At 44.1% G+C, this 14,066-nt stretch overlaps 1 protein-coding gene across 2 annotated transcripts in view; it reads left to right on the top strand.

Annotated features, from left to right (window-relative positions):
* Nucleotides 1–14,066, top strand: part of CECR2 (CECR2 histone acetyl-lysine reader) — a 513,194-nt gene that overhangs the window by 272,686 nt on the left and 226,442 nt on the right. For both annotated transcript variants that reach the window (XM_069628656.1, XM_069628657.1), the window contains exon 3: nt 10,324–10,507. In XM_069628656.1, coding sequence (XP_069484757.1) covers nt 10,324–10,507 — 184 coding nt within the window. The remainder of the gene's footprint in view (nt 1–10,323; nt 10,508–14,066) is intronic.

The raw sequence follows: 14,066 nt of genomic DNA on the forward strand, positions 1-14,066 counted from the left end.
TAGAATCTACAATCTTCACCTGGCATTTGGGTTAACGTCTGGATTCAATCCTTCATTATATCAGTTGCTGCTAATCTCAGACAGGCCTGTTACTTTATTCTTCAAAGGGTTTATCTAACACCAGCCAGATTAGCAAAAATGTCTAACACTACTCCTACCCTATGTTGGTCCAGTTAAAACCCTCTTGCTAATTTTATTCATGCCATATTTAAATGTATATGTATGCTCTTTTGGGGAAAAATGTGGGAATGTATGCAACCTATCTTTTCGTTCCAAGAACCTGTAACATTGGGGAACCTCATGGTGATTTCTTAGTTAACCATTAATTGATGACCATACAATCCGTGATATGTTTTTTCATCTTTGTAGCTTTTCACCTGATTGCTTCAAACTGGAAAACCGCTCAAAAGTTGTCTTTCAAGCTTTGGTGGAACTCCATTTGTTTTCATAGAATTTAGAAAATGAATGCTTTTTCATGCAGGAATGTTCCAAAATGTGACCGTAAATGGAGTGTCTTTGCAGCATCTCTAGCTTAGCTTTCACATAACGGTTCATTGCTTGTTCTTACTAACCCCATCTTTCCTATCATGCCACTTGTATGTCTAGTTTGTACCCTCTGTGTCTCATTTCTTATATTAAATAGTATCAAGTTACACAATTATTTTGCTTGGTGTAATGCCATTTGTACATTGTGTACTGCTTAGATATTCCTCAAATATTACATTGTATTTCATGAATTTTACTTATATTAACTATCAATTCGTATGTTCATTAATTTATTGTAATATTCTTCAAACTATTCATAAAAATTCCTTTTTTTAAAAAAAAGGAATGACTGCTCCTCTATTCTCCATACTACAATACATTGAGCAAGCTGGTTTACCTTTTGATTGATTGTCCTAGGTTAGAATAAGTTTACTAGTTTATGGTAAATTATAGATAAGGCAAATCGGCTCCACTCCCAGTGTTCATTTTCTTTCACCAGACAGTTGTAAAACCCTGAAAGTGAATTAAAATTACCTGTTTGTTGTAGTCTTTGTTGGGTCTTCGGTCCTGTGTTGCTTCATACTCTCTTCTAGTTGTTTTGCTCCATCTTGTCTTGGCTGGTCTTTGTCAGACCCATGATTCGGGTCCATTGTGTAGAAGGTTTAGGCTTGTCTTGGGCCAACTCTACACCCCTTGTTATGTAGAGGGATAGGATGAGCTCTCTGAAGTTTCATGTTTATTGTTTCTATCCTATGTGGTCCTTCTGCCCAGCCTGTGTAAGGTACTATAAAGGAGAGCATGATTGCATGTTGGTCATGATTATGTATTCTGTTAAATGATTGAGTTTATTAGGAACGGAGTAGACAAAAAAGGAACAATCACGTACTCGTATATGCGTGTTTGGTATAGGTGTGTTTTCTGTGCTAATGTTCTACAAAATCAATTTGATGAAATATTGATTTGTTTGAATTCACTTGTTTCCATACTGAAAAGTAAATTTTTTTAATGCACTTCTTTTTTTAAAATAAGATCTAAAGTATATCTTCTAGCAGGTAGGGATGGTTGAGCTGGCCAAATATGGTTTGTATGGCATTTTTAATTTGAGCCAAGTCATACATGCCACAGTGCCATCTAGTAACCATTGCTCGAAGTTCACCTTCAGTTCAGCACCACATCAGCAAAGCAGTGTGGTCACTGCCTAAACAGCACTACCAAATGTAGCAGTGCCCTATAAGAAAAGGCTTGCATGGGGAACAATTTGCATACCCAGAATGCTTTACTGATGTGATTGATTAGGAGGTGAACTGCCAACAATGGACAATAGGTGGCGTTGTGGCATGTGACTTGACTCAAATGGATTATTCTACCTGCACATCAGTGAGTTTATTTTTTATTTTTTTTTTAACCCACCTCAGCTTTGCTGGTGTTTGTTTTTATATGGCACATAAAGGCCTGGGCATCCCTAAGCAGAGTGTTGGTTTTATTTTTGCCCCGGCACTTGTGGATAGGGATAAGTTCTGCATTAAAGTGTAATGGTCGCTGGTCACCTGCTGCTGGCCAAGAAGAGGAGAGGAGAATAGCTGCAGACCTTTCTCATGGTGGAGTAAGCAATTGAGAAATGTTTGAATAGTGTCGTTCAATGATTAAGGAAGTTGTGAACAAGTGGTGAATTCTGGAAAACTGCAAAGGGGACTGTGCATATTTTTTGTTTTTTGTGCAGTCAGAATCTTAGAAAGTCGTCACAGCAGCCTTTGCACCCTCACATGTATCCCAAAAGCCTGTATCTGGAGCAAAGCCTCTTTCAGCTCCCGTCAGAAAAACGCAAAGAACCCCCAACCACAAGTAGTTTTGGACCCGCAGGATTAATTTCTCCTCCAACCCCATGATAAGGGCACTGCATCAGGACCATGTAGTTATCGCCCAATACCATGACTAACTAGTATCCATTCTTCTGAAGAGGGCCTTTACCTCATGTGACTAAATCCCACACCTGGCCTTGGGGACTGACCGTGGGGTGGTCAAAGGGTGGCAGTACCAAACCAAGCTTGCAGATGCTGGGCCTGGCGCAGGTACATGGGCGGAGGTCCCTAAACCAAGCCCACTCAGTCCCTGCACTTAGGCAGGAAAAGTCACATGGAGCTACATATCCATTTAAGCCCCATTGTCGTCTATGGAAAGGGGCATAGTCTTCAACTTAGCAGGGCGGACACAGAAGCAGCCCTAATCACTATAGTGACACCCCCTGATACCGCGAGTATTGCATGCTTAAACATATGTGCAGGCTCTTTTAAAGCACAACATTGATATTTTATTTGTAGCGCGGTTGTACACGGGTGTTTCAGAGCACAATGAGGCAAGGGGGGGGGAACAGGGGAGAACAAAACAATCTTACTAGGGCCAGTGACATTGAAACCACGCAAGTGCATGGCAGAGGGAAAGGGGAAAGTGCTGAATGGAGGAATGCAGATAAATAATAAATAAAAGCAACAAACGGTGGTAGTGCAGCCAGCATCTGGCAAGTGCTGTTTAAGGCAACAAACAAGGAGTGTCTGGTAAGTGCAGAAAAAGGAGAGGGGGACTATATGGTTACAGATGCAGACCCTAGTGCAAGGGATTGCCAGAGGCAGTGCGGGTGGGTGGCAGGGTGATCAGGTATCTGGGCCCGAAAGTCATAGGGAAGAAACAGGTGCACGATACCTAGACAGAGCAGATCAGCAGGGGAGTGGAGGAGGAAGGTCTTGAGGTGCTTCCGGAAGAGGAGATGGTTCTCTTCAAGTTTCAGGGTGGCAGGGAGGCTGTTCCAGAGGGAGGCCCCAGCCGAAGACTGAGATCTACCCCCAGCTCGTTTCTTTGAAAAAACTACTGACCCTGAGGGAGTTGGAGGAGCGAAGAGGTCGCAAGGGAATTATTTGCGGGAGGGAAAGCTGAAGGTATTTTGGTCCGAGGCCCATTTGATGCTACTGTTTGATAGAGCTCACTCCGAGGGATCCCAGAGAATGGCCAAAGGGATTCGGAAGGCAATGAGCAGTTAATGAATGGATAAATTGCAAACGCCCAAAAAGCTGTGTCCCTACTCGCATCTCATCACACTTCTGTCTGTACTCAAACGCAATTGTTTAAGCATATACATGGAATTTTAGCATCACCTAATAGCCAAACATGTTTTAAAAAGCATGCAGTCATCTACGTAGTAACGCCGCCCCCACTGGACCTCCCTGCCTCCCTCCTGCATGCTCATGGTGCAAACTGATATTCCTGTTCTCTGTTCTCTGCATGGTTTGAATAAATGCATTGCATAGCTGCTGCACTTTTGCTCTTGCTAAATTTCATTTTTCTTTTGACTAATCGCATCTATGGTCTGTTGCTCGAGAGCTAGACTCTGAATCACATGGAAGACATTTTTCCTGTTCAGACCTGCTGTCTCCGTTTCCTCTGGCCTGACCATCTTTGTAGCCTCTGTGTGATGTAGGTGGCTTTTTCCAACAAGGCCCTCCTATTCCCATTATTTAGGGTACAGTGCTTAGAAGTCTTCCCCAGACACCTTTTAAGAGAAGATGTGTGTTCAAATTGTTTCCCTCTGTTTTCATATGCAGAGGGGCCCACTTGGTGCGGACACTAGCACTGTGTAGCTGGGTGACATGACACAGGTGGGTGTCTGAACTTAATTCGTTAGGTCCCTCTTGCAATTCCAGTGCCTACACTTAGCTGGGCTCCAGTTAGCATAATGTCCACCAAGTGTGCCAATCGCTGAAAGTTCCCTCTCCTCACAGCAGTTGGGGTTGGAGGTCCGTTTCTGAACTGAGATTTCACTTACTCTGAACTCTTGCGTATGATCCTTCTGGGTTCAAAGGGCACCACATAACCAACTTTAAACCACTGTGTATTGATCGTTCCTTCTATGTTGGATTGGGGGTGTAGGGGGGGGTCGTCATTCAAGCTTTGGTAATGTGCATGCTACCAGATTCCTTTATGAAACCTTTGAGACTTAAGATAATTCCCATTCACAGGCCTTTGTGGAGGGCCCTGTCTACATAAGAGATGGAAATGGGGAAAAGACCATGTTGCCCAAAGGGTACTGTTCACCAAGTTCACACTTCCATGACTGGCAATTAGTGTTACGTGGAAGGCAGGCCAAAATGGGGAAGGCCTTGTGGGAGACCCCAGGCAGAACCACAGTTTTGGGCCAGGGAATTAACAGACCCCAGTGAGGTGTGCATCATGTATGCACTGCACCCCCCCCCCCCCCCCCCGCAAGAACAGGCTGGCTACACAGAAAAGTGCGAACACAAATGAAGGCACCAAATTCTTTGCAGAAATTAGGAAACCGACTTATCACAGACCAGGAATTGGGCTCAATGCCAGCAGAGTGAGTAAGTTAGACACACTAAACACGGATGGTTGTCTGCACGGGGCTGCAGGCACACGATGGGACACTGTCAGGCATACTGGCTAGGCACACCAAGGAGGGGGTGGGAGACGGAGAGAGGGGGGAAAGACAGACAGGCAGAGGAGAGCAGATTGGGGATAAAGGGGCACAATGGGAAGGAAAAGGGGAGTAGGCTGGACGGGGGGGAAGTGTACCTGCTAAGAGTCTCTGTAATTCCTATGCCCCTCACCCACTTGTCCAACACAGCACTGCAACCACAAATGAAACCGAGTCCGGGTGCTATGTCCACAGCTCCTGCGGAGCCTAGCCCCTCCTGCCGCCTCCTGAAGGACACAATAATTCCCAGAATTCAAGTGAAAGGAAAGAAGGTGGGGATTCACAGGGTGTCACAGCCCCCTGGCCCTCCAGCTGTCCCAGGAAGGGGATGGAGGGACACGACAGGTGAGCAAACATAGGATGGACACAATGGTTCCCACAGCTGTTCCAGGGGAGCTGGTGGCAGAAGAGGAGGCAGGTAAGCAAACATTCAGGGACAACCGCTAAAGGAGATGGAAAGGCTCTCCTCACCCACCCCCTTGGTGACCACATCTGTACTTGTGAGTCCAAGGAGGAAGGGCAGAAACCACAGGGTGTAGGTGACAACCGATGCAATTTACTGGGGAAGGAAGGAAGTTGTCCAAGGAAGGATGGGAGGGGAAGCCCCCAAGCTGCAGATGTTAAACTGGAAGGGGAGGCCGGTGGCCAAACATACCCCATTATGCACACAATTGTAGAGGAGCATTTGGACGCATTCTCCCAAACTCCCGCCCCATCACCACCATCATAATGGAACAGCAGGAGAAGAGCCCTATGTGAGACTCTGTTTTATGCCTATACCACATCAAGTGTACAAGAGACGATATGCACTCAGACAACCATATCGAATGAACCCTTGTGCTGAAAGTGTGGAAGGTTGCCATATGGAAGGATATCAGTGTGCATCATTGGACATCCTGGATCGCGGAGTGAAATCTGACGTGGATGGTGATGTCATAACGAAGCTATACGAAACCATACTGAAATGATATGGAAAATACTAAAGTGATGATGTAACTGAAGTAATAAAAGAAACCTGTACAAAACCATAAAGTAATCATGAATGCAAAAGACCAAGTAACTTGCTGATCAATAAATGTAAATGCGCAGCAACGCAAGGTAGAACAGATACATCGAAGCTTGCTATAGAGGAATATAGAACGTGGCAAAGATGACCATAGTTGGAAAATGGACACCGGCATGTGTAAATGTTCAATTCAACTACCTCGGAAACAGATCAGAGTTGGGATGCAGAGTTGGGAGACACTGGAACTGCTTTGTGTGCAAAATAACAGGAGTTTGTTGCCTTGGGATCAAGGATGCTATTTTTAAGGAATAGCTGTAAAGCACAAAGTTAGGCAGAAAGATAAGTCGTGGACGAAACATATTTCTCTTAGAATCAAAGCGAAGAAAACATCTGCAAGAGCCAAGTATTTTACAATTAAGTGTATAAAGTCTATACAAGATAGTGAGCAAGTCTCTAGAGGCCAAGAAGAGCCATGACACCCAGTAAAATTAAATCCAATAGCAGTATATAAGAGGCTGAAATGGACACATTTGTGGTCTCTTCACGTGTGACTCAGAAGTCAAAAACAAGGGCTATTCATTAAACTTTGGATGAAGATAGTGATGTGCTTTCACTTATTTGAATGTCCTAGAACAGAGAGCAGGCTGCAAGGTCAACTACAGACAGGAAACTTTGGCTCATGGCTGGACTGATGAGGTAATCAACTAATTGGGAAAGTAAGGAGTAATCTGATGCAAGCACCTGGGTTTCTGTTTCCATATGTGCTGCTACATGAGCCGAATGTCCAAGGTTAGGTGAGAATAACAACCAATCAGTGGGTACATGGGGGCAACTTGCTATACAATTTTGCATAGACCGATCCACTTCCATTTTGTTTGCTATAATAAGTATTCTTCGTATTTGGAGGTAATTTGTTACAGATAAGAGACAGCCAATGAAGTATTAAGCCATATACATTCTATAAGTATATATGTTCCCCTAACCAATCCCTCCCGCTAATAAGTTTTATGGTTTTCCACGTAGGATGTCATGACGCATATTGTGATACAAGACCTCTGTGTAATCAAGTTTGTGTGGGAGTGTGCAAGGATCTGTCTGCCAGTTGACCCTGCTTTATGCCTCAAGTCTGTCCTGTTATTGGGTCTGAGATCCTTATTGGTAATTCCATCTAGCACAAGTGACTCTTCAAGGTGCTAGATCACACAATGGTTCCCACACAACTGTTCCAGAGGGGATGGTGACTGGAAGAAGGGTAAAGGTGTGCCAACATAGGCAGGCCCCCTTGGGAGGGGATGAAACTGTTCCCAAGAATGCATTTGGGGAGGGGGCGGACCTCCCCAAGGCTGCAGTAAATCTCACAACTGTTGCCTGAGTTGGTGGGTTCTCAGCGGGGTGGGGCAGGCCTTTGATGGGCTTCAGTCACACAGTGCAAGATGAAAAATGGATTTGGGGACAATTAAGTAACAATGCAGAGAAATGAAAAGTCATGTAATACATTGCAACGGTTGCTTTCGGGAAGGTTGTAAAGGTCTTATCTTTGCCTGCAGCCTGGTGTGCTTGGAGAAACAAAGAAAATAAAAACCTCCTCTCTCCCAAACACAAAACAACTACATTAATGCTATTGAACAAAATGCTGGATGCCAAATTCGGCCATGGAGGGCTGCATGCCCTCCAACTCCATGGTGCAGTCTTTGTTGGTATCCGTAGCACTATACTTTACCCCCTCATAGATGTTAACCCGCCTACACTCCTCAGTGCCAGACTACATATGAGGGACATGCAGCAGTGTACTTTAATAAAAAGACTCCTCAATTCAGTCTGGTTCCCCTCTTCTCCAGCTCAGGAGGTCAATGATGGATGAAAGCAGACCATCTCATTATGTTTCAATATTGTGGATCCATAGACCTGTCATGGCATATTCCTCCCTTAATGGGGACACATTCTGAATGAGCTGCAAATACATAACTTCAGGTGGATATTAATGCACATTTTGTTTTTAATGTTTTGTACATAAGCCATAGACATCACCTCCTTCCCCCTTCTTGACCAAACTTGAAACGTATTCCCCTAGATACAACCCCTTCCCATATGTAGCGCATGTCATCTGTTGCTCACTTATTATCCCCCCTTAAAGGTGATCCTTATGCTGACTCATCAATCTCTGCTGATGATTTTGTATCATCCTAATTCATGACCATTTGTCCTTCTTTGGATAATTATGTAAATATTACATCTATCGTCCTTTCACTCTACTGCCTTACCTTTCCAAAGTATTGGAAAGAATTGTTCATCAACTTGTCTCCAATCTCAATATCCATTCTCTTCTGTCTCCCTTTTAATCTGGATTTCGCCCAGGTTTCTTCATTGAGACCACCATCTTAACTAGCTCCCATTTCCTTCACTGTGCTCCTCGGGGTATTGTACGAACGGACCGAAAAAAAAAAGTCTGACTCTACGAAAAGTCGAAAAATGCATACCACTAAAGGTTCAAAGTTCGAACCTTTGGTGGCATGTATTTTAGTTGAGCAAAAAAAGACTGGGGGGGGATGTCCCCCGCAACACCCCACAGACCATACTATACAGTATAGTGTGCAGGGGGTGGGGGGGGGGGGGAACACCCCTGCTGCACACCCGACAAAGGAAACTCCCTGCAACTGTGGCATTAAAAAAAAAAAAATTAAAAAAAAAGACCCTGCGGCGCCGGTTCCCGATCACGGAAGTGAAAGGGAACTGGCGTTGCAGGGACACAGTGTGAAGAAAAGGTAAGTAGGGTCTGGTTATGTTGGGGGTGTGTAGAGGGTCTGGGTGTGGGGTGTCATGGGTGTGGGTATGTAGTGGTTTGCAGTACGTGTTCGCATGGGAAATGTACGAACCGTTTGAGGTGCGTACATTTCTCATGCAAACCTTTCCATGACAGCCTTTTCCGTGACGGAAAAATCACATATATACCGCTTCAGCAGAATTTGACTTCCATTTTCGTTTTACTTGATCTCAGTGCCGCCTTGGACGCAGTTAATCACTAACTAATGATCCAAACGTTTGGCTTTTTTCTGTATTTCTGGTCCTGTGATCTTTCTGCTCGCACTTTCTCCGTCTCTTGGAAAGGCTCCTCATCTATATCCAGGTCCTGTTCTTTTTGCTACCACAAGGATCAGTATAGGGTTCCAGGCTAGTCCCTCTTTATACCACACTTGGCTGCTGTAATTACTCCGTTTGGTTTTCAAGTTCATATGACTGACACAAAAATTAATTTAATGCCCTTCTTTTACTGATTCTGCGTCAGCTTTCCTCTTTTACATATTGGATGTCGGCTCATTTTCTTAAACTCCCTTTAAAAAAAGTTTTTATTCCAGCTTCCATATAGGTACATCCTCGCTTATTTCCTTTCCCCCACGTCGTTCTCATGTACACAATAGTGATTTCATTTTCTGCTTTGTGAAATTTAACGCCTTTTTTTCTGTTCTACGCACCTATCGCTTCAGCTTGTTAATATCAAGAACATGTCTTGTTACTTTCTCTTGCACTAATCTCTGGCTTCAAAACTTCGTTATTTCCGGTTGGAAATTCTGTTCACTGTGTGTTGGATTACCAAACGATGCTCTTATCCCTTTTCATTCTATTCTACACTATTCTACACTATTCGGCTCTCATTTAATTTTGACTATTCTGCTAATATTTCTTCTTAGCTTCCTATCGCCGCACGCTTTGTTTCATTATCTTGTCTTTAAATGCCTTTGTTTTTTTTACTTTCTCACTATCGCTACCTTCCCATTCTCTTCGTTCTCCTTTTCTTAACACTCCTCCACCCCCCTCCCATTTTCATTTCTTTCAACTTCGTCCCTGCACTGCAACGCTCTTCCTTTGGACATTCTTCTCCATTCTACACTGTTCGTTTTTAAGAAATGCTTATTACACTTATTGTCTATTGATTTGACTTGGGTGTGTTCAACAATGGATTGTTTTGCATTTGCACCGTTATTGTGTACATTGTACAGTACTTTGAGTAACTGCTCTATATGAAAACCTATAAAAGTAAAATGAAAGGGTACGTTGGTTCTTAATACCTCCATTCAAAAGACCCATCTTGATCCATCCCTGAGAAAAACAATTAGCTGTTAAGATCTCACTATACACCCCGCAGGGCTTTCTGATTTGCAACCCTGCATATTGTTTTTACGTTTCTTTTATTCAATGAATTATGAAAAGCCTTACATATCTTGCTTAAAGTGTTTTTAAACCTTGGAATGATTTACATTTTCTCATTCTACTATGGCCACACCTGATTGTTTTATTATTTTATTACCCTGTTGTGCCTATTCTTATCCCTCGATGTTGCATCTTTCACTAGGTCGCAAACGTTTCACGCCTACCTGGACGACATCATAAACTACCGCTGGGAGTTGGAGGAGGGCAAGCCTAACCCGCTGAAGGGAGCTCGCTTCCAGGACTTGAAGGTGCGCACCCGCGTGGAGATCCTGCACCGCCTCTGCGACTACCGGCTGGACGCCGATGACGTCTTCGACCTCCTCAAGGTAGAGGCGCGCGGCGAGCCGCGTGCATCCCGTCATCACTGGCCTATTCTGTCGAGTGATTTATAGAAACGTCCGAGCTCTTCCGTGTGGGTCTTTTGTGAACTGGCTCCACCTAGTGGTGATGTATGTGTACACCATTGGGTATCTGAGCCTTTAGCAACCTAAATACAAGTGGACCAAGTCTAAATAGCAGCTGTTCTATTTATCTGCATTGAGAAGCAGTGCGGGGCTGGCTGGACGTGCTTTCTCCTTTTTAGCTTTTCACGTTTCCCTGCCTGTAGCCATAAGTGTGCTCGTTCAGATGACCCAGTAAGTGCCTCGACCAGTTTATATGAAATCTATGTATTCCCGGATGTCACCGGTTATGATCCCGTCAAGGACTGCGCAGGCTTCCTTTCCTCCCTGAAGGATGATTCAATGCGATAGATTTTTATTTTTTATTTTTTTTGGGCTGACGTTATAAAAGTCTGGTTAATACAAAATGTTTGGGAGTATGGCATTTTGTTTTCCTGAGGCGCGCATTCAAAATTACATCGAGGCGATCAATCAGTACGTGTAATTGGGGATTTGTGTGTGTGATGGCACATTTTCTGTATTCCAATAGTGTACTGGAAGATTTTGTAGTCTGCTGGCACGTAATTATTATAAACCATTGTATTTCTGATTTTAAGATTCAATTTTTCTAAACTATATCACCAAATTAGGGAAACACGATTCGGATTTTTGTGCTTGGTTGATCCCATGTTGTGTTGTATTGTAGTTTACATTTATAGCGCCATTTCCCTTTTCTGTATGGCCTCAATGCGCTTTGTGGTTAGAACGCCCTCAGGGGACTGGAGTCCAGGTATGGGAAAAAGTTCTAAGAGTGGACTTTAAGATGTGCGTGTGCATTCTGCCAGGATTAGGATTTAGGAGGGCTGGCTAGGCTCCAGTAAGCAACCCAAGAGGTCCGGTATGTATGTGGGTGTGGGTGCTGTCTGTGGTCAAGACAGAGCGCTAGTGCTGGAGACTGTGTGCCCAACTAGACTGAATTTGTAGTAGCTTGTCGCTGTATACTAATGGCAGTGGTGTTGAGGCACGTCGGAGGTTTCTATGTGGAAGGCTATGTGAGCAGCCAGACCGAATTTGACATAGCCGAAGCTGCCTTCTAGAGTGCATGGATGAGGAGCCGTGCCTGCAGCATGCGTCCACAAACGTGGTGCAGTTATAAATAACTTGAACCTGGACTGAATTTCTCTTGGATGTTCCTTGGTTGGGTTTTTCTGACCCCAAGGTGATGGACTGGTCGAGTGCATCTTCTGCTGGCTGTCCTCTGCATGTAGTCCAAACTGCTGTCTAGTTACTGGGGTGATAATAAACGTGTGTTTTCTTTATAGCGCTTTGTCTGGTGCCTTCCAATTTTAAGCACTGTAATATCGGACAATACATAATTGAATGGTCCTCACCCTATTGACATCATGAGGATAGATGGCAGTGTCGGCCTTTACGAGGTACAGTTCTTTTGTTAAAAACAATGATTAGAGTGAGCACGTGTCTCTAGCTTGGCTTTCAAGCCTATGTGAGTGCACTGTGTCGTGATAAAAACACATGTTGGGCCACATAAAGAGTGGGCCATGTGTCTGCTGCTTTCTAGATGAAAAGAACTGGAATCTTTAATGTGTTTTCTCTGTCAGGCAGGTGCAGAAGTGTTAAAAAAGAAGAAAAATTGATCTTCTTTGAATCTTTCTCTCTCAATTCTTTCGTAAAGGTGGGACCCTCTGGGTTAATTGGTCTGGGGATCCATAGTCCAAATGCACTGACTCTGGGTGATCTTATTGTCCTCAAGGTCAGGTCCTTTCATAGCCGACCGGTTTCTGTGGTAAGGGGTAGTTAAACCACATTCATCAGGGCTTAAATTCTGGGCATGTGCCCTCTTTGTTACTATTGCAGCGTTGTCTGCATTAATACGGTTCCTCTACCCTATCCATGTAGATAGTAGTTTTTGCACGGAGGGGTGAGGCAGCCTTAGACCTGCTACTCGTGTCTGGTGGGTCGCGCGCGCGAGGAGTTGAGAACTCCTCGCCCGCAGCCCGCCAGACCCACTACATGGATAGGGTAGAGGAACCGTATTAAGGCAGACAACACTGCAATAGTAACGAAGAGGGCAATCACCCATATGACCACTATGTAAGCCCTGATGAGTGTGGTTTAACTACCCGTTACCACAGAAACAGGTCGGCTATGAAATGACCTGTCCTAGAGGACAATAAGATCACCCAGAATCAGTGCATTTGGACTATGGATCCCCAGACCAATTAACCCCGAGGGTCCCACCTTTACGAAAGAATCGAGAGAGAAAGATTCACGGAAGTATATCCTTTTTTAACACTTCTGCACCTGCCTGACAGAGAAAACCCATTAAAGATTCCAGTTCTTTTCATCTAGAAAGCAGCAGACACATGGCCCACTCTTTGTGGCCCAACATGTGTTTTAGCACGACAGTGCACTCACGTATGCTTGAAAGCCAAGCTAGAGACACGTGCTCACTCGAATCGTCTTTTTAACAAAGAAACTGTGCGTTTCCTAAGTGTGACTATTGAACTGGGCAACCCACAGCAGGCAATCCCAAGACGGTCCTTGTTGTTATATATATATATATATATATGGCCCTTACAAGGTGCCACTTTGCTTAGTGCAGGCTACCCATGGACTGAAGCTTGAGCTAGCCTCTCAAACCAAAGGCGGCTACATAGTACATTTACGCACTGCGATTGTAGCCTGTACAAAAGCAACAGTTTTAAGGAAGAATTACTAGTGCATCAAAAACTATTGTTAAATGTGTCTGTCATAGTAAAACATGGGTTTGGGGTGAAAGTGAAAGACAGCTGGCTGCCTTATACCAATACTTTCTATCGCTATCAGTTTGTAGCCATGATAGTCATACATCAGGGAAAATGGGCGTCACAAGAAAAATTGCACTGATTTTTTTTCATCAGCGAAAACGAACAAATATTTTACAAATACCCATTCTCGAAGTGAACGGTGCAGTATATTGTCGTTGGCTGTGATGCACTACACGTGGAACATTCGCCATGCCTGGACTAATGTTTGCAAACTTGCTACATGGACTTTGGTGCATACAGTCAAAAACGTTGCATGGGTTGTGATAGTTGGGCTGATGGGGTCGGCATAATCTCTCTAGTTAGTTCATTGGGTTTACAAACTACATACACGCTTCCCGAAAGAGTAGTCTTAAGAGCATACAATCAAGTTATATTTTCCTTGCAACTGATATTCGAGTATGACCCCAACCATGTCTGTCCAGCTTTAGTTTAATTTCTCACTGCTCTATTTTGGATGTATCCAGTGGCAAAATAGTAGTTAACTGTCGGGTCTTCTGCTTGGGCCCTGGGATATGATAGGTTATTGATAACGCTCTTCACCCATTGGTTTCTAAGCGGGGAACCTGGGATCGAACCTGTGTTGCTCAATGTAGTCTTGCTTCCAAGGCGAGCATGTTTGTTTATTTATAGGGTGCCAGAAAACCCTTGGGTAGCTGGGCACACAGAATAACAAGAAT

The sequence above is a fragment of the Ambystoma mexicanum genome, chromosome 12 (genome assembly GCF_040938575.1).
Source record: "Ambystoma mexicanum isolate Mex_15411 chromosome 12, UKY_AmexF1_1, whole genome shotgun sequence".
Classification (NCBI taxonomy): domain Eukaryota; kingdom Metazoa; phylum Chordata; class Amphibia; order Caudata; family Ambystomatidae; genus Ambystoma; species Ambystoma mexicanum.